Here is a 20,118-nt window from a genome sequence, read left to right on the forward strand (position 1 = left end):
CTCTCCATGCTCCAGTTTAATCAAAGGCAGAGACACTGTCTCCTGCTTAATTTTATTAACTATTGTTCTGGAGTTTTGTGAACTGATAGGCTGGTAATAATGACTTAGACACAGTGGTCTTACCTAAACCAAGTCACATTAAGAACAAGCATCACCAGATCCAGGAAGAGTTGACATGTATGCTGGCTAGTTTTTAATGTCAACTTGACACAGGCTAGAGTCATCGGGTAGAGAGAACCTCGATCGAGAAAATGCCTGCATAATATTGGCCGCTAGGCAAACCTGAGGGAGAGTTTTTTGATTCATGATTGGTGTTGGAGTCCCAGTTCACTGTGGGCAGTGCCATGTGTCTTGGATGATGTTAGAAAGCAGCTGAGCAAGCCACGAGCAAGCCAGTAAGCAGGGTTTCTCGTTGGCAGTTGTTTCAGTTCCTGCCTTCAGTTTCTGCCCTGACGTTCTTTGATGATGGACTGTAATATGGAACTATAAGGTGAAATAAACTATTTTTTCCTCAAGTTGCTTTAGACATAGTGTTCTACCACAGTAACAGAAAACCTACCTCAGATAGGGGGATGGGCTTCTAAAGGGAGGAACAACATGGGAAAGCCCAGGGCAGCAGGAACCTTGTATCTGAGAACCGAAGAACCCAACCTGGGCCCCAATGCTTGGAGCAAGGGGCCAAGTGACACAGAGCTGGAAGGGTGGCAGAAGCCAGAGCATGCAGGACTGGTCCGGCTACCATGAGGCTTTGAGGTTTTGCACTCAGGCTAAGGAAAAGCCATGGCGAGGTTATATAGGGGAATTATTGAGTGTGAATTTTTCTGGGGCAGCATTCTTAGAAGGAAGGGGCTTTTCCACCTTCCTGCCATCCTTAGTGAGCCTGAAGTGCGGAAGAGAATGAGCTTCACCTGGGAGTAATGGACGTAGCATAAGAAGTGACTGGGAAAGAACATGCAAATGTGTCTGGGTAGAGAAACATGTGTTTGACGCACACATTTATTCTACCAGCCTTTCTTGGCACATTCTGGGTTTTCGATACTGATGAAGACAGTGTTGATGTCGTCAACGTGGGATGAAAGCGGGGGAGGGCAGACGTGTAACTGAGTGAGATAAAGGGAGTTTCAGAAGGTTCTGCACACACAATGAGAGCTGAGTTGTGTTCTGAACCATAGGCTAGGGCAAGGCTAGGGGAGGGGGGAAGTGCTGGAAGGTGAGAAAATTCTAGAGGAAGAACTAGCTTGGGTGAGGGCTCTTCTTGCCTCAGAGGGCATCAGAAACACAGTGTGGTGCACAGGCATACATTCAGGCAAAACACCCATACACACAAAAAATGTACAGACCTTTATGAAGGTAAAGGTGCTTATAGCCATGACTGACAACCTGAGTTTGATTCCTGGGATCCACATAGTGGAAGGAGAGAATCCACTTCTGACCATTGTTCTCTGACCTTCACATGTATTTTGTAGCTTGCATGTACATGAACACACACACACACTAAATAAATGCATACATGTAAAATAAAAAATCACATTTAATTAGATAGCACCCATTCAGGATATCATGTGCATAGACATAATCACATATAATTAGAAATTCTGAAGACTATAAAAATTGAGTCAAGAAAAAACAGACTTGATAGAAACAGCCAATCTGGAAACTGAACCCATGGCACTCTAAACTGTGCATTTTAACTTTTGTAATTAAATTATGGTGGAAGAATATAGTCTGCTTGCTGTAGCTTACAGCTGTAAAAAAAACTGGCTCAGAGAAAGTGGAAAATAAAAAAAATAGATCAGTGAGACAAGGAGCTTGGCAACACTTGCATGTAGAAGCTGATTGACATGTTATATTTTAACTATGACATTCAGCAGGAAGAATAGATTTCAAGGACTAATTTTAGCAAGGTACAAAAGAGATGTTGCATAAATTGAATATGGGGTGAAATTGGCTTACTGGGACTTTCTCTGGACGAAGTGTGTGTGTGTGTGTGTGTGTGTGTGTGTGTGTGTGTGTATACTGGACACTCATTGAATTATTGACAGTGGCTGGTATATCAATCTATAGTTGTATCTATTATCTATGTATCTATTCCAGATAATGTATTATTTTGTGTGTATGTGTGTATTCATTCATTTGTGTGTGTACATTTGTGGAGGCCAGAGGTCCATGTTAAGTACCTTCCCCAGTTACTCCCCACTTTATTTTTTGAGACTTTTGAGCTCATTGATTTGACTAGACTGGCTGGCTGTCCAGCCCCAGGGACCTTCTTGTCTTCACCTCCCCCTGAACTGGGATTTCAGCTGCACTGCACTGTATCAGGCTTATCTGGGTGCTAGGAATTGAACTCAGGTCCTCATACTTGCATGCTGAGCACTTTACCAACCAAGCCATCTCTCCAGCATCAGTGTTAGTATTGTTGATAAGTATATTGCATCCATAAATGTGGGTTCCAAATCATGGGATAAATATGCTTCTTACATGATTGCTTTGGCTCCAGAGAGGAATGAAGGGAGGTGAGGGTCATGTAGGGAGCAACAGGAGGAAGGCAGCTCAGCAGGGATCTTTTAAAGAGGCTTGGGGTTGGGGATTTAGCTCAGTGGTAGAGTGCTTGCCTAGTTAGCACAAGGCCCTGGGTTTGGTCCTTAGCTCCGGAAAAAAAGATAAAGAGGCTCATGAGAGGGAAGGGATTTTTGTCACTTGAGACATGGAGGAACTTCTTGAAAACATGTATTGGTGATGCAGAGTCACAAGATTGGGCCACATTTCCATGAGTGCCCACTGCCTTCTGTCACCCATCTTCACCATCTCTGGTGGTGGCTTCTGGAGACCAAAGACCAGACATGTATACCTTGCTGATTGTGAATCTGGGTGACTGTGTTCTTTCAGAATGACAGCTGCAAACATGTATCTTTTTCAAACTTTTCACATCGAAGACAAGGATTAGGTCCTTGAGGGGAGTGCTTCTGGATGCATTCACGCATCACCTTTACATCCAGCTTTCACTTCCTTTCACATCTCATCTGAAGAAAGATGTGAAGTTGCCTACAGACATCAGTTATTGCTAGAGTTTACAGAATGGACATTTAATACACTGTCATTAATTCAGATGTCAAAACTTAAAAATACCAAGTTTGTACTATTAGTTTTTAGTAGTGCTTATGCATTACTTAAAAGCATACATTCAGTCTATCTTACTGTCTTGCTACATGCTAAGTTGCATGTAGCACTGATTTCAATGTTATGTTTTGAATGTAAAGGTTGTTAACTATGTTGTTACTAACACAGAAACACACTTGCCAGAATGAGCTATAAGTAACTCATTCAAAATATATTTGAAAGGCCTTTATTAATTTATTCTTTCCTTTCAGAAACTGGCCTGGATGCTTACTGCGTGAGGCATAGGGGCCAAGTGCTGAGGAAAAGAATGAGAATAAGGCACAGCCCTGCTCTTGGAGCGCTCACAGAGTCCTCGAGGTTTGCAAGACTCCCTAGAACTGTTAGCTTGCGGTGACTTAGTGCAAAGTGGAGCGGATGCTTTTTGCGCTGAGTGTTAGTTTAGTTGTCTTTGCGAATGCTTCTTTTTTTTCATAATACGCAGCTTCATTCACAAACACCGGGTACACGGTACAGTCGCCACCCAGCGTAATAATCTTGCCATCAAGAGACACAAACACGGGATCTCCAGGGTGTAACGGTTTCCAGTCTTGATCCTCTCAGGAGACATCAAAATACATAAGTTACATTTAGCTTTTTCTCCTGTTTTTAATAGACTAACACTGTCTATTAAAAAAGACACTCTACTAAAAAGAGATACAAGAGGGATGCCCTGAGACGTAAGTGAGCCTTCTAACACTAATGCTTCAGACCACAGGAGCCCTAGGACATCTCCGGCTTTGCTGTGCTTGCCAAGCGCCTGGAGGGGTGGCTGATTCCCTAGGCCAGGGCAGGGCCTGGGTCTCTGCATTCTTAACCTTTCCTAGCATCATCGGCATCTGGGAGACTGTTAGAAAAGTAGAATCCCCCCCCCCCCCCGCGCTGAGACACACTGAATAACAATCTTCATGTGAGTAAATTGACTGAAATTGGGAAGAGCTGCCCACAGTACGTTTTCTCAGCTCTAGTTGCACTTCAGAATCACTTGAGAGGCTAACATACTCTTGGACCAGTGAGAGGAGCTGGCCTCATCTCAGAAACACAAAACTAGAATCTCCCATCTCAGGGAGAAGAGGATTAGTAGACATTCAAATGTATTTACTGAGATAACAACCTACCAATCTCTCTTATAGAAAACTGAGCGTGTGTGTGTGTGTGTGTGTGTGTGTGTGTGTGTGTGTGTGTGTGTGTGTGTGTGTAGGATTGAGAACTGACTTAAGAGTACCTCGCATGCTAGCTCTACCACTGGGCTATACTCCAAGCCTTTCTATCTTTTATTTTGAGACAGGGTCTCCTTAGTTTGCTCAGGCTGGCCTTGAACTCACTCTGTGGCCAAGGAAGGCCTTTAACTTGTCCTCCTCTTGCCTTAGCCTCCCCAAGTGGCTGGGATTACAGGCTTGTGCTGCTACAGCCATTCTTTGTGGTCTAGCATTTCCATTTTGGGACCCAGCACTAATCCCATTGGTTACTGTCCTCATCCTGCCTTCTCGGCCTCCCCAGGACGGCTTCTGTATCTTTGAAGGACGTCACTGAGGAGAACACACTTGAACAGGCCTGTGTTAGAGGCCGCTGAGGCACTGTCAGCCATCTTTCCTGAGCTTGTTTTCTCCCTCTCTACCACACGCACACACGGTCTTTTAAAACCATTGCTCATGGCTCCTTCTGGTTTCCACTCAGCTTCCTCAAAACTACAGGCAGGATGTGCTCTACTGGTCTGGATTTGTGGGCAGGATGCTTTATGAGGTTGCCTGATGGCTATTAGAATCATTAAGTAGGGATCTGAATTGGATCAGTGGTTTTCAACCACAGATACTCAAGCCAATAATGTCAGATTAGCTGAGATTCTTGGCACTGTTAGTTTTTAGAAAGCTCTCTTTTCTGAAGGGAAACTTCTGGGGGAGAGGGGTGATGGTGGTGGTTTTGGGAGAAATGAACAGAGGGGAAATTGTGGTCGGGATGTATTATATGATAAAAGAATCTTTTTTTATTTAAAAAAAGAGAGAGCTATTTAGGTAATGTGTCTTCATGGTTGAAAAGCCTTCCTGGTCTCTTTCACCTCTGGGCTCTGAGGTCTTCCCCGAGTGGGTTTTGTAGCTGTTTGGGATCTTTCCTTTTCCTTTGGCCTCTCCAGACTTCAGCATCCTAACCGCCCTGGGAGCTCCTTCACTCTGTCATTATTGATTAAACCAGGCAAGGTGTGATACCGGGATTCTGAGGAGTGTTATGGGACCATGTCAGGAATGTCCCCAGAAAGAACGAGTTCAGGGAGGTGTCAACTGTGTGGCCAGCTACAGAGAACACTGGCTGGAGATCTGTCACTCCTAGCTGTGTCTCCACAGGACAGTTCTGATGTTTCCTTTCCTTTTATGGCACCCCTTCACCCTACCCTCCCATCTCCTCTCTTTTGGAGACAAGGTTTCCCACTGTAGCCAGGGTGGCCTTAAAGCTGTAATCTTGCTGCCTCGGCTTCCCAAGTGTTGGAAGCATTGGAATTATCAGCATGTACCACAATGCCATGCTCAATGTCTATTCTAATGTAAGAATATAAGGGCTCAGAAATTAAAAGCTAGATTGAGGTGTGGTGGCACACTATTATAATCTAAACTTTGGGAGGCCGAGATAGAATCACAACTTTGAGCCAGCCTGGGCAACAATGGGAAACTTTGTCTCAAAAAATAACAAAACAAGCAGGGCGGTGGTGGCACACGCCTTTAATCCCAGCACTTAGGAGGCAGAGGCAGGCGGATCTCTGTGAGTTCGAGCCCAGCCTGGGCTACAGAGTGAGTTCCAGGACAGGCTCCAAAGCTGTTCCTACCTCTGTTTCGAGGTAGGAACCTTGAAACCCTGTCTTGAAAAACCAAAACCAAAACCAAAAAAACAAGCAAACAAAAAACAACCCCCCAAAACAACACAAAATTAAAACCTAAATAAAATGTATATAATTTTCCTCCCCATTTTCACATGGATAGACATTTTCTATTCTAGAAGTCTTGTTTGCATACCTCTCCCTCCTTAGTATGAGGTTATAGTATCTGGTTGTCATCATTTCTAGTGTTTCCAGACTATCAATCACATGTGACTATAGGCCACACTCGCGGATGTACCCCTAGAGCCAGCACACATACATGGCAAATACCCAGAGAAGGTCTGGGTCCCTCCCTGCTATAGTTTGGGATGGGTAGCGTCTCCCAGTGGTCCAGCCATTAAAGGCTTGGTCCCTAGAGTAGTCCTACCAGGAAGAGATGTGGATCTTTAGGAAGCGGTTCCTTGAGAGAAGCCCTTAGGTCACTGAGGATTCTGGAGGGGGCTGTGGTCCTGTCCTGCAAACACTTCACATCCCTGCCTGCCCAGTTTGCTTTGCCATGTGCTCCTGTCGTAGCCCCAGTGTACTGCAGCCACTCTGGAGCCTCCAGAATGGTGAGCAGAATAACACTGTGTGTGTGTGTGTGTGTGTGTGTGTGAGTTATTTCATTATAATGATGGAAAACCGACTGAAGCAATACTTTAAATACTAATAAATTAGCTAATGTGCACAAAATGCTGTATGAATGGTAAAATTACATCCCAAAATAGAACACTATAATTTTCAGTATTTCCAAGAAAGAAATGTCACCTGCAGATTGGGATGGATGACGGCGGCCACTTCCCCGCTGTCATTCCTTGGGTAATCAACTTTCTCCATTATTTTATAGACTTCAATAGCACAGGGAGGAAATTCTTTTCCTATGGTAAGAAATGGGGTGTGTTAATCACAGCCAGAAAGCAATGTCCTAGAAAAAGGGAAGCTGACACTTTAGAGAAGGAAGAAGAGCAACAGGAAGTCAAGAGTGCTGCCAGGCGAACCTTTATGGAGGCTCGTAGATGCCAAGAAGCCAAACACGTTCTGGAGTTATTCATGTCAGTACACTCCCCACAAATGCGTGAGACAGAGGTAGGAAGAGGTAGACCTGTCCTCGGACAAGGGTGGTAAGAACTGATTTTCAGTCCTATGACCTTCTGGAGATCAAAGGACTCCCAAGTACAGAAGGAGATGCTCCTCTGAGGCTAAGGGACAATATCTACCACAGGCCCTGGGCTGCACATTAGTTACATCACCAGAACTACAAATTCCTCCATGCAGCCTAGTGGAATTATTATTTACATAGGATGTCTCTGGTACTTTTAAAATTTTCTTAAATTTTAAAGTAAACTGTCATATAGTTGTACTTCTTAGAATATTTTTAGATTTATTGAATAAGTGAGCAGATGTATAGAAGATCTGCTCACTCACCTTTCTACCATTCACCATCCAGTTGTTAATTATAGACATAATACATAAACACATCATTCTTGCTGACTATAACTAAATGTTAGCCTTGCTTAGCCCTCTTCTCAGTAGTCACTGTTACAGCTTAGTATGTCTTTTTCTAGAAGTTTTCCTATGTAATCACACACACACACACACACACACACACACACACACACACACACACACGCACGCGCACACACACACCCCTCTCTGGCAAGTGATAATAAATTAATTATTGTAAAGACAGGGTTTCATTGTGTAGCCTAGGCTGGTCTTGAACCTTAGACTCATTTATCTCCTACTTCAGCCTCCCCAGAACTTAGATTACAGACACGCACCATCACACTTAGCTTACTATTATTATCTCAAAGTCAATTTGTTTATTGTATGCTTTGGTTTGCAGTGTGTGTGTGTGTGTGTGTGTGTGTGTGTGTGTGTGTGTGTGTTGCATGTGAGTGTGTGGTTGTGTGCACCCATGTGCATGCATGTGTAAGTCATAGCAGGGTGTTGAGTGCTGTCCTTTGTCATGTTCCACCTTATTGCTTTGACTTTGAGACAGGTTTTCTCACAGAACTGGAGCTTGGTATCTGGGCTAGGCTGGCTGGTCAATGAGAATTCAGGATTCACTGGTCTTTGCCCCACAGTGCTGGGGTTACAGGAATGGTCAGCTGCATCTGGCTTTTTATGTGGGTGTTAAATATTCAAGCTCAGGTGCTCTGCTTGCAGATCAAGTGATGGAACTCACTGAGCTATCTTGTTTTTTTAAAAAATTTCACAGACATTGAACATTTGGGTCATTTCCAATTATTTTTTGTTGGAGACAAAGCTTCGGTAGCCAACCCTTGTGTAACACACTGGATGTGCATGCAGTTGTGCTCTTTGAGACACAGAGTTGCTGGGTCATGTGGTTTGTGCATTTTAAGAAGGATCTACTGAGGATGCAGAGATGGCTCAGTAAGATGCTTGCTGGGCAAGCATGAGGACCTGAGCGTGGACACTAGCACCCAGGTAAAAAGCCAGGTGTGACCATGTGTGCCTGTAACCCAAAACACTGAAAGGAAGGAATCAGAAAGATTGCCCAGTTTGTGAATGCCAGTCTAGCTTCAGGGTCAGGGAGATATCCTGTCCTAGAGAGTGAGGCAAAGAGTAGAACAGGACACTCAAAGTCCTCACATGGCCTAGCACACACACTCACACACATGTGCTCATATACCATATACATAGGCCACACTCTCTTTCCCATGCAAACAATAGATAAGTAAAATTAAAAAAGAAGCAAATAGTATAAAATTATACCCTAAAGTCTCTTTACCAATTTACATATTCACCAGAAAGTAATGAGAATATTTTCTTTTCCTATGCCTTGCCAAAACTTAATAACAGAAATATCATCAGATTTGAATATATTCTTAATCTAAGGAGTAAAAACATTTTGTCACTTGAACTTGTACTTCTTTGATTACTCATGATCCTGAACATCTTATGTTTACTGGACTTGTGAACTTTCTAGTCTTTTCTATGTTCTTAGCCATACACAATGATTGATTTTATTTTCAAATGTGTATGTGATATATTTTGATTGTATTGACCCTCCGTTACTCTCTCTTACCCCTGAGCCCTTAACCAGTCCTTTTTACTTTTGTGTCTTTCTTCTAACCCAGTGAGTTTCCTTAGGGTTGCTTACAGGAGCATGGTGAGGGATAATTTACTAGTGGCTACCCCACTGAAGAAAACGTCTCTCCCTCCCCGGTATCCATTAGTCTTCTAGATCCTCGCAGTAGGGTGGGCCTCATCTGTCTTTGCTGTTTAAAATGGAAATTGATGTGAAAAGGAAAATGACTTGATTTGGGAGCTTTATTTTGACAGCTGCTTTTCTTGAGTGTTTCTATTGGTCATCCCCTGAGGAATTGTTAAATTGAAAAGACAGTCTTCACAAATCATCTAGGAACTGACTACGGCACACATCTGTAATGTCAACCCTTGGAAGACTGAGAGTTCAAGGCCAGTTTATATAGTGAGACATTGGGTGGGGGGAGGCAAAATACACACAGAGACAGAGACAGAGATAGACAGACAGACACACATGAGAGAGTGAGAGAGCTAAGATTATAAATGTGACAAATATGACCTAGATTCTCTTCACATTTCACTGTTTAGTGGTTAAGTTTTACACAGAGACACCCCCTCAAGGTTAAGCCATATACATAAACATAAGGAAATAGCTACCACCCACCACTCACCTTTATTGAAATGGTGTATAAAATCAAGAGCATGTTTAACCATTCTTCTCATTTGGTCCAAAATATCAGCTCTCAGAACACCTTGAGGCTGAGGACCAACTTCTATACCTACGTACAGATGGAGACACAATCACTTTTACGTCAGTAGTAGAATACACTGAAAGATCAAACATTTAAAAAAAAGATCTAGAATCCCAGTGTTATGACTGTTTAATATCATGGAAAATACTAGAGATAAAGCCAGAGTAAATATAGAACATGGAAACCCACAGAGCTGGGCTGAAGTAGGAACTCAGGGTTACTTTTTCTTTTATGTGTCCTTCAGTACTGCCAAAACATTAAAAACTTACTACTCAGTCAAAGATGTAGACCAAGTGAGGCTGACAAGTAATAGGTGACCACAAAGAGAAACTGTCATAGACTTCATAGTCACCTTAGCAGGAAGAAATACATCTGTGTAGTCAGAAATCTATCTAACTAAGCTTTGGGTTCAGTTCATGTGGTTTTGGAGAAACATTCTTGCCTTTATTATAACAACATCTAACTGTATCATACTGATTAGACGGTGTGATTTTTTAATTTTCTATAAAATTATATTCATTTCTTCTATCCCATTAAAACTGTGCCCATCTCATCTTATTTTCACCCATTTGTACTATTTCCTAGTCTATTAAAACTTACCATATTTTATAATTTTCATTGTGTTTAATTTTCTTATATGTACAAATAGACCTTTCTTTACATGTGATGTATCATAGGTCTTGGTAAGGTATTTGTCTATGCATAAATAATTTATACAACTCTGCAAAAATATGCTTCTGGATATGTCTGTGTATTGTAGGAGAGGCTATTTGTCCTCCTCAAAGTTATCTTTCTTCATTCTAGCAGAATCAGAATTTTGGTTGAGAATCCATAGTTCAAGGTAAAAGTACTTTGTTTTCAGCTCAAGAGTAAGTGTTGAGTAACTTAAGTCACTTATAGCAGTCCCAAACTCTAGTGACTGAAGGCCCAAAGTAAAGGATGTGTAGGGGATACCTGAGAGCCTCTTTATTTAGTGAACTGTTGTTGTATGATATTTAGAACTACAGTGGATATCTTGTGACTATAATAAAGACACATTCAAGATTGTGGTCCCTCATGATGTTGTCAGGGAGACAGAAGATGTGGCATAGTAGATCTACGTGGACAGCGAGGGCTATAGAGTGGTAGGGGTGGACACCATGCAGAAGAATCAATTTTTTTCTTTTTCAGTTTGTTTTCCCAAGTTGAGAATATTTTTCAAACCAAAAATTAACTTTGACACAAGATCTCCTATCAGTGCAGAATAGTCAAATCCATAGGATATGACCATGACACATGGGGATGGAAAGGAAGAAACGATGGTCATAAAGAGTGCTGAGTTTGAAATGAGATTATGCCTAGGATCTAAGAAGATTATGTCTAGTTACTCACCCATGTTGAGGGTGAGGAGTGTGAATGCAAGCTTGGGTTTGATCATGAGGCTGGCTGTAGCAAACTACAACCCACCTTTTGGGATTCAGTTTTCCTGGAATGAAATCCTTTTAGGCTTGAGGTACCTTGGCCCTGGAATGGTCCTGTTAGTGGCAACTAAAGTAAGTTTGCATGGACAGCCTCTGTGACTATAAAATGTTGAACCAAAAGGGTTTTCCCTCTTGATCTTCAGTGTTCTTATTCATTATTTAATAAATAAACTCCACAGAAAGTTTCAAAATCAGAAAGAGAACACACTAGCATTTATAATTTATAATGTACTTATATTTCCTCAGGTTAAAATGTTTTAAAATTTAGCTCTATTTGCAAGGGACCAACATATCAGTAGACATTTGTTCTAATTAGGAAAAAAGTACCAACCATAAATACCACAGACCAAGACTGATCTGTCAGCCTGCAGAAGTCTCATCCTTTCATTCAGTGTCAGATAGAACCATGCTATCAATCCTGTGTTATTATTATTATTATTATTATTATTATTATTATTATTATTGAGGGCTGGAGGTTGAAGAAAGCCCTCATGCATGCTATACACGCACTTTTCTACTAGCTACACTCAAGCCTTATCCTGTATCATTTAGGCTCTGATTTGCTTTTATTTTTGGTCTTTCTGCCTGTCTGTCTGTCACTCTATTTTGAAGTATTAGAATACTAGTCAAGGACTTTATCACTGAGCTATAACCTCTGGCCAAAGCTTTGGTTTATTTCAACTGTGTAATGATATTGGATATTTAGCCTATATTATGTTCATATATATATATGAATACAGTTCTATAATATAATAATAATAATAATGATAATAAATTACTTTAACCATGCAACACCCCCCAACTATTTGAATAATCAGAGCTATTTTTTAAAAAATTATTTGCTTCTATAATTTGTCAAGTCTCTCTCAAATTACTCTTGTTTAAAACATCTGAGATCTAACAAAATAGATTTAAGTTGTAGTAATAGTTTTATCTACAGTGTAGTTTGTAGATAATTAATTATACTAACAGGTTTCCCAGGAAACAGAATGGAGTTACCCCTACCCCAGCAGTTTACTACTATGGAGTAATTATCTGATTATGGTCCCATCTTCTCATTAGACCTGAGCTCCTTGAGGTAAGACTGTGTCTTGTTTACTGCTGCATCCTCAGGACCTAGCACAGTACTGATCTCCAAAAGACACACAAATACCTATGGAATATACACATTCTTGCAATACAATTTGGTGGAGCCAGAGAAGGTTCTATTCCACTTGAGTTTTGGGAATGTGGAGAATGTCAGACCAATTTGAAAGGTTGAATGTTACAGCAAATAAAATAATATGAATAAATCCAGAGATATGCTCTGAGAAACTCAGGAAATTAGGTATGATGTCACCTATAGTTAATCAGCTCACCTGATCATTATAAGATTAGTGATATGTGAGGATTATGTTCTTTATGTTTCAGTTGGCCATATTTTCTTTACCTGTGCCAGTAGGAAGTCTGACTTACCAACAGGGTACTTGGCAATGGACCGAGTGGTTGCATATTTGAGGGAAGGATGCTCAATAAGATAAACATAGCAGGGTACTGGAGCCAAGGAAGTCTGAGCAGAATTGAAAACATCTGTCTTAGTACGCAAAGGATCTTTGGTTCTCTTGACTGTTACAGTCAATAGTCCCTTCAATATGCCTTACATAATAATTAAAATTAGCCAGGCAGCCTTATGAAACATTCTTTAAAACCCAATGTTTTAGCTTTGAAAACATACAAATGAATTACACATAAAATCAAACTATATTAGCTTTCTGGACAAAATGTACATAAAGCAATACTCCAGGATGCAAACCAAAAATAGGTAATAAATATTCCTTCTGAACACATTTTGCTTATAGTTTTGTTTACACTTACTGTTTAGCAGACTATTGACCTTAAATTGCATAACTTCCTATGGTCCAGATCTCTACAGATATTGGGTGACTGCCCCCACAACTTCTGCTTATTTTGATGAGAATTTGAGCCAGATCTCAATTTGAGACAGAGTTTCCCTATGTAAGGAACTTACTATGTGGACTGAGCTTATCTCATACGCACAGAGATTCTCCTGCCTCTGCCTCTTGAATTCTGGGATTAAAAGTTTGTGCCACCACACCTGGACTAGCCTCTAGGTTTTCATACCTAATTATAAGCCATCTGGTTCCACATATGGTAACTAAAGCATTAACTTTCTCTTTAATGAGCAAAAAAGATGGCTACATTATGGTCTCTCTCACCCCACCCCCATCCTGACCCAGAAGCACTAGGTAGATACTGTTAAAACCGAAGAGAAAAGAAAGAAATAGCTAACCTTGACTGTAGGGTATAAAATGAATGAGGCAGTTTATTAACCCAGAATTCTTTCTTCTAATGCTTCTTGCTGGCAGCTGTCACCTGTCCAGCGATCCTCTCCAGATCTCCATGTCCCTGAGATCTGGGCCCCCATCTTGGTCCCTTTCCGCCATTTCCGACCCCTTTAGTGTTTGGGCCACACTTTTGGAGCCTCTGCTGAATTGTCTGGGCCTGACACCATTTCTCTGCTGTCCTTCATAGATCTTGGCCATGGAGCCAACCCCATCCCACTGTGGAGGTACAGGTGCCATGCTGTGGAAGCAGCTCATGTGTAGAACCAGTTCTCCTCACAGGGGGCAAATGTTTTCTTTTTGGCAAGTTTGACTGTGTTCCTCCTTCTAGGGACTCTCAGCTTCCCAGACTTCTTGAGGAAGGCTGCCAGAGCTCTGACGAATTCCTGTGGTTATTACCTTTTACAGTAACTCCAGTCATGTTGTGGCCCCCATGCTGCCAGCCATGGGAAGGGGCTATAAGCTACATCTTAAGCTAAGTGCTTTAACTATTCTATCTCATTGAAGACTTTTAGCATTTACATGGGGTTAAGTGTTACTATGCTCATTTTAGAAAATAAGGGAAGCAAGGTTTTGGGAGATGAGGGTCTTATCCAAGGTTAATGAATAAGAAAGTCAGGATTTGAACTCAGGTTCTCCTGGATACCCATGTCAAAGTCTATTAAGTCACCTCAGCTCTCAGGAAGAAAGAATATTTATTACATAGAAATAAACACAGAATTCATTATTTGTGATATTGCTGTTATTCTAGCAAATTTTTCTCTGGTTGTAGACATTGGATGGTGGGATTTTTTCATTCTGCAGATTTCTGAGCCTCATTTCGTAGCTGAGTATAAGTCATTACGCTCAGCATTCATCTGCATCTCCAGTGAGTGCAAGGCTGCACCAGCTGCCTGGGTTGAAGTCTTGATGGACTCATGAAACACACCCTGAAGAGCAGAAGTGTTTCAGTGCATAGATACCAGATAGGGCCAAGGGCAAGATGCTAGGAACCCAAGTCTCTTTATCCTTAGACTTCAGTCAACATTGATTTCTTGAGTTTCCTAAAGCTGTGTAATTGAGATGCTTCATTTAAACTTCATTAAACTACACTGTTTAAAATTTTGGTGCTAATTTTATTTGGTTTTACCAAATATGACGTTTGGTGGCCATCTGGATAAAATTGATAACTGTAAATTTTAAGTATTCACAGATGTTTTATTTTGCTCATTGTGTTTATTGTTTTACTTCACTTTCTCTTCTCTGTCACCACTGCCCCTGTACCTTTGTACAGCACTTCACCAAGCCTTCTGTTTGACTGTGGAATACAATCCATGTCTCTTTGCCCCGGCTTCCTGACATCTCTCAGGAACTTCAAAAGAAAGAATCCCAAGCTAATGCCCATTAATAACACCGAGATTACCTTAATATAGTGAAACATCTGGATTAAAAAGTCACTCCTGGAATCTTCAAGAATAAGAGTACAACCCATGTTAGAAGTGGTGTTGTGAAGGTCAAAAACAACATCATAGGAATTGTCACTATTTTTTGGACCAAATAGGTGATATATTTCTTGAGCCCTTCTCACTTCATATGGCAAATCCTCAGACGTCTCCTTGCTGTTTTAGCAGAAAGAAAAAGATTAATGTCATCACTACGATACAATAACATAAATATACAACAGGAACAGCACACAAAGAACCAGCTGTAAACCTTACATATTAAAAATCCACGCAGGACATGAAAGCATATCTGAAACCTCTGCAAATGAAAAAGTGCTCCTTTCCCCCAGCTGATCCCACATATCCAGTGCTGCGTTGGTGTGCTTATAAAAATGTTAGGTTTCCTTCTGTGGCTGGTCTTAGGTAGGGCTTCGCAAATAGAATTTACCATGTGACTTCAACCTTGAAAAAATATATCATTTAATTTGATAAGCACTTCCTTGGAGTTAAAGTGCACTGCTTATTTATTACAGGGCAAGACCATTACGCCCACCACTGTGGTTCTAGTGCAAAGAAGTAGTGGAACTCAGGTGCTTATGTCTTTATTGGGTATTTTAAATTGAAGACTGGGAATGATTCAGGGGCACGGTTTACAGACGACAATCCACAAACCCTCTCAAAGTACAAAACTTACACAGACATACTTACATGTATTTTTCTGGAACAAAAGTGGATATGCGATCACTCTATTCTCAGATGGGTCTCTCTCCACCCTCTCCTTACCACTTGCAATTGTCACACCTTTTTTTTTTTTTTTTTTTTTACAGTGCTGAAGATTGAATTTTAGACCTCATCTAGCTAGGCAAGAGCTCTGTCACTGAACTCCAGCTCCAGAACCCCCTCCTTGTTCTTTTTAATTTTGAGACAGTCTTGCTCATTTTCTCAGGCTAGCTTTGAATTTATTCTGTAGCCAAGGCTGGGGGTTGCCTCCTGCCTCAGCCTCCCAAGTAGCTAGAATTACAGGCCTGCAGCTGTCTGAACAAAATTTACAATTTTATAGATGCAAGAATTCACAAAGGTTTTTATTACTTAATTTATTGCTTTTTTTATTTAACTTGTTTCTTCTCCTCCTCTCCAGCCTGTGTCGGTGTACTTCATCCAGTCTCTCAGTTTGGCCATGGAGGGTGTTCTATACGTGATAATGGGTTAAACTTTTACTTCTCTATGAAGCTTCTCAAGCATATATTCCTTACATAATTCCATATATTTATATTACCTGGCTATTTTTAACTTTTTTTTTTTTTTTGAGACAGGGTTTCTTGTGTAGCTTTGCGCCTTTCCTAGAACTCACTTGGTAGCTCAGGCTGGCCTTGAACTCACAGAGATCCACCTGGCTCTGCCTCCCGAGTGCTGGGATTAAAGGCGTGTGCCACCACCGCCCGACCTGGCTATTTTTAAATAATTTGTATCAGAGTCTTTCCTGCTTGGAAATCACATCTGCAACTAGGAAGGTATATCAGCTCTTTTGTGATGATGGAGCAAAAACCATAAGGAAGAAAAAAGTGCATGTGAGGAACAGTACAGCGGGAAGATAGACAAGCCAAAGGCATTTGACATTAGGGAGCTGCTGCACCTGGGCCACCCACATTTGGACATAATGTTTATGAACAAGAAACTCTTAAGTTTAGATTACTATTCTTGAGTTTCTATTTGCAATCAAATACAGTCCGTAATGTGATATCACACACGCACGCACGCACGTGCACATCCCACAGGCATTTACAAAGTTAACTTGTGATTAATTCATATTCTCTCAGAAGGTCATTCTAGAACCTATTTATTTCCATTTGTGTAAATGGCACCATTACCCACTCCGATGCTCAGAGTCAAGGCTTTAAGTTTTGAAAGACAGTGGACACTCTGAATTCTCATGCCTGGAGTTCAGTTACCATTAGAAGAGTCCCATGGGACCAGTCTGCAACAATAGACAGGGGCAGGCCTTGGGTGGCACTAGCAGCCACACTGGTATAATGACTGTGTTATCATAGCAGGTTGCTTAGATCTATTCTAGACAGGAGATTTAAAGAGAACTTCCAGCAGGAGAAAGGCAGAAGATTTCTACACTAGGGCCAGGCTTGCGGACCTCACATGGCGAACGCATGGGAACAAGCCTAGGTTAATCTGGATGCATGCAGATCCTGTGAGAGGCTATACTATCTGTCCACAGAGGAAGGCTGGCTTTGTGGAGTGTCTTTATATTTTTTATTTTTACAGCATTAGGGAGAACCCAGGGCCTTATCCAAGCTAGGCAAGTATTCTCCCATCTGAGATGCAACCTCAGTCCACTTTTTGAATAATCTATTTTAAGGCAGGATCTTGATAAGTTAGTGTCCAGGCTTCCCCTGGTAGCAGAGATTACAGACCTGTGAATGCAAGGCCTGGCTGCTCTGTGAAGTTCTTGTAAAGAGTATGTGGGTGGACTTACCACACCAGACAAGGGGGCTGGAGAGCAGAGATGGCTTTAATGTTGCCTCTGGAAGGGACGTGTGGGTAATGGTGCCATCATTGAAATGAGGAATGTGGAAAAGACAGCAACTTAGAAGACAGCACATAGGAGAGGTTCATTGGTTCATTTATCTCATGATTTTCATAACCCTAGAGCTGTCTAGCCTCTGAAGACTGTTAAGAATAAGAAACAGAATGTGCACCCAATTTAAAGTGCCATAGTCACTGAGAGGTTAATATTGGCTATTCCTAGTAAGAAAACTTGCCCCAGTTCACTTCAGAGCTACCTGGAAAGTTAATACACAGATTAAAAGATTCATTCTTTAACAAATCTTACTTATAATATATGAGATAGTTAATAGCTATTTTAGGTGAATAAACACTAATTGTCCTGATATACCTCAATTGTGAATATAAAAGTGTTTCTGAAATTTAAAGTATGCTAATAAAATTACTTGACGCACAAAGTATTACTGCTATGTAATTTCCTTGGAAAACAAATATTTTGTAAAGGCAAATTTTGTTTTATTTACATTTCTTCTGTTTTATGGTAAGACTGGACCCAGGAATTCAACCTAGCATTTATCAGCAAACAAGTACATGGCCAGTCCTGCTGGTACAGGCCTGTAATCCCAACTACTTGGCAGTGTGAGGAAGGAGGATCAAAAGTTCAGGCCTGCCTAGGCTACGGAGTAAGCTCAGGGCCAACCTGGTTTGTTTAGTAAGACCCTTTCTCAAAATAAAAAAATAAAAGTTCAGATACTTGCATGAACATAGCCTCATATAACCAAGCACATTAAAACAAGAGAGCAAGCACATACATCTGTTAGGTGCTCCTCTGGGTGCCTTACACCTTAGCGAACAGTCTACCAACCACCTGAAGGCAAAAACCATTGTATACACAGCTTTGTACATCCACAACACCTGGCAGATGCTTAACAATATTTTTAGGTTAAATTAAAAAAATGATGCTAAGAAAAACACGTAGAGGCATATACAATCACAAACATTATGATATGACAAGGGCAAAAACAACTGGTAATTGCCAACCTTGAGTATGGTGACCACACACACTACATGGAGCTATCTAAATCAGCTGAAACCCAAATTCAGATAGGTCGAAGGAAGTGATTCAGCCCTCATTTACCTCAAGGATGATAACCCACCACTAGAGAGGCACACATCTGTCCCTCGGGCCACAGACTGCCCCGATGCTCTCAGGCAGTGGTTACTTACTCACTCTTTCACTCAACAAACATCAATCAAAATGTCATAATTTTCTCAGCTAGAACTTTATCATAAACACATCCTACAAGAAAGCACAGTGGTGAATTTCCCACAAAACAGTATACATTGCAAGTATAATGACCAAGCATTAATTTATTTTTATTTTTTTGAGAATAATTTAGATATTTATTTTTATTTTCACACATTATCCAAGCTTACCCAAATACATATTTAATGCAGAGGGTTATTATATTTGTGTCTTTCAAATACAAAGATCTTCCCTACTTGTTATATACTGTATGACGTACAGCAAATAAAAGAATAATCAGCTAAGCCTGGAGCTGTAAAAAGTTTACAGCAGAGCACATGAATGCCCAGTTTGGGCAGTTGCATAATTCACAATGCAGCATGATGAAAAGTGAAAGTGATCTCACCCGGTAAGGACACTCTACGTATGGATCTGACCACTGACTAGAAGTATTCACATGTTCTCTCTCCCAGTAACCACCGCTTTTCACACATACATGCTCTCACAGAGTACAGAACACAGTCTTACCTAAGGTTTTCAAGGTTAAAAACCCGATTCAGGTCACAGTCAATGTATCTGGTGCACTTCTCCACTGCTCTTGGGTTGGTAATGAATGGTTTCACTTCCAGCCCTTCTCTCTGAATTTCAGCACCATTCTTTAGCCAGTGAGTAACTAGAAACACTCCTGTCAGCTCATTTCCGTGAGTCCCTCCAAAGATAGCAATCTTTTTAATAGGTTCTTCAGCAACACAAGAGGTCATTTTACCAAGTAGTCTGGTCTGATTTCTGCAATTCACAAGAGAGGAGGTCAAAGGACGCTTAACTCCTCAGAAAAGTTTCCAAGTGTAGATCTAAGTGAGAGGTGCAAAGTACAGAGTTCTCTCGAGTATTTAACAATTGTTTCTGTGACAACTTCTGAGTCTGTTTATTCTATGGACACTCCCTTCTGTAGCCCCTCCCTTTACCATGTTTGGATTAAAATATGCAAAGATCAACTAGAGATGCAGCTGTTAACTTCCAACTCCCTCAGATGGTCAGCAGATCTAAGCACAACTGTTTAGCATCTCCTGCTACAAAAATTTTGTTTTCTGTTCAGGATGATTATTTATAATAATAATAATAATACCACATAAATCCCAATCCTCCCAAACATGATAATGTAGCTTATTCAGCGTTTGTGTTTCCACTGACATTTAAAAAAATTTCTGGAGTGAGTAAGGAACTTTTCCTGATCTGAAAACACTTGAGTCTCTCTTTATCAACAGTCAAGGACAGGTGCTCAGACCGCCTCTCGAACAGCATGCTTTCTCCCAGCATGCCTTTCTGCAATCAGAGACACAAAAATCCAGTTAGTGATAGGGTTGGTGACACAG

At 41.0% G+C, this 20,118-nt stretch overlaps 1 protein-coding gene and 1 pseudogene across 2 annotated transcripts; both read right to left on the reverse strand.

Moving 5' to 3' along the window:
- Positions 1-1,513: 1,513 nt before the first annotated feature.
- Positions 1,514-19,666, reverse strand: Aspa (aspartoacylase). 2 transcript variants are annotated; one of them, XM_028888699.2, is made up of 6 exons: positions 19,274-19,665; positions 14,967-15,162; positions 12,678-12,771; positions 9,682-9,789; positions 6,767-6,876; positions 1,514-3,710 (listed from the first exon to the last, which is right to left on the reverse strand). In XM_028888699.2, the coding sequence occupies exons 1-6, from the start codon at positions 19,504-19,506 to the stop codon at positions 3,513-3,515; spliced, it is 939 nt and encodes a 312-aa protein (XP_028744532.1). In that variant the 5' UTR covers positions 19,507-19,665; the 3' UTR covers positions 1,514-3,512. The 2 variants fall into 2 exon arrangements, with proteins under 2 accessions (XP_028744532.1, XP_028744534.1); XM_028888701.2 differs by having other exon boundaries at positions 3,506-3,703; positions 19,274-19,666.
- On the reverse strand, positions 13,451-14,605 carry LOC114706325 (annotated as a pseudogene).
- Positions 19,667-20,118: the final 452 nt, after the last annotated feature.

This window comes from Peromyscus leucopus, chromosome 8b (genome assembly GCF_004664715.2).
Source record: "Peromyscus leucopus breed LL Stock chromosome 8b, UCI_PerLeu_2.1, whole genome shotgun sequence".
NCBI lineage: Eukaryota > Metazoa > Chordata > Mammalia > Rodentia > Cricetidae > Peromyscus > Peromyscus leucopus.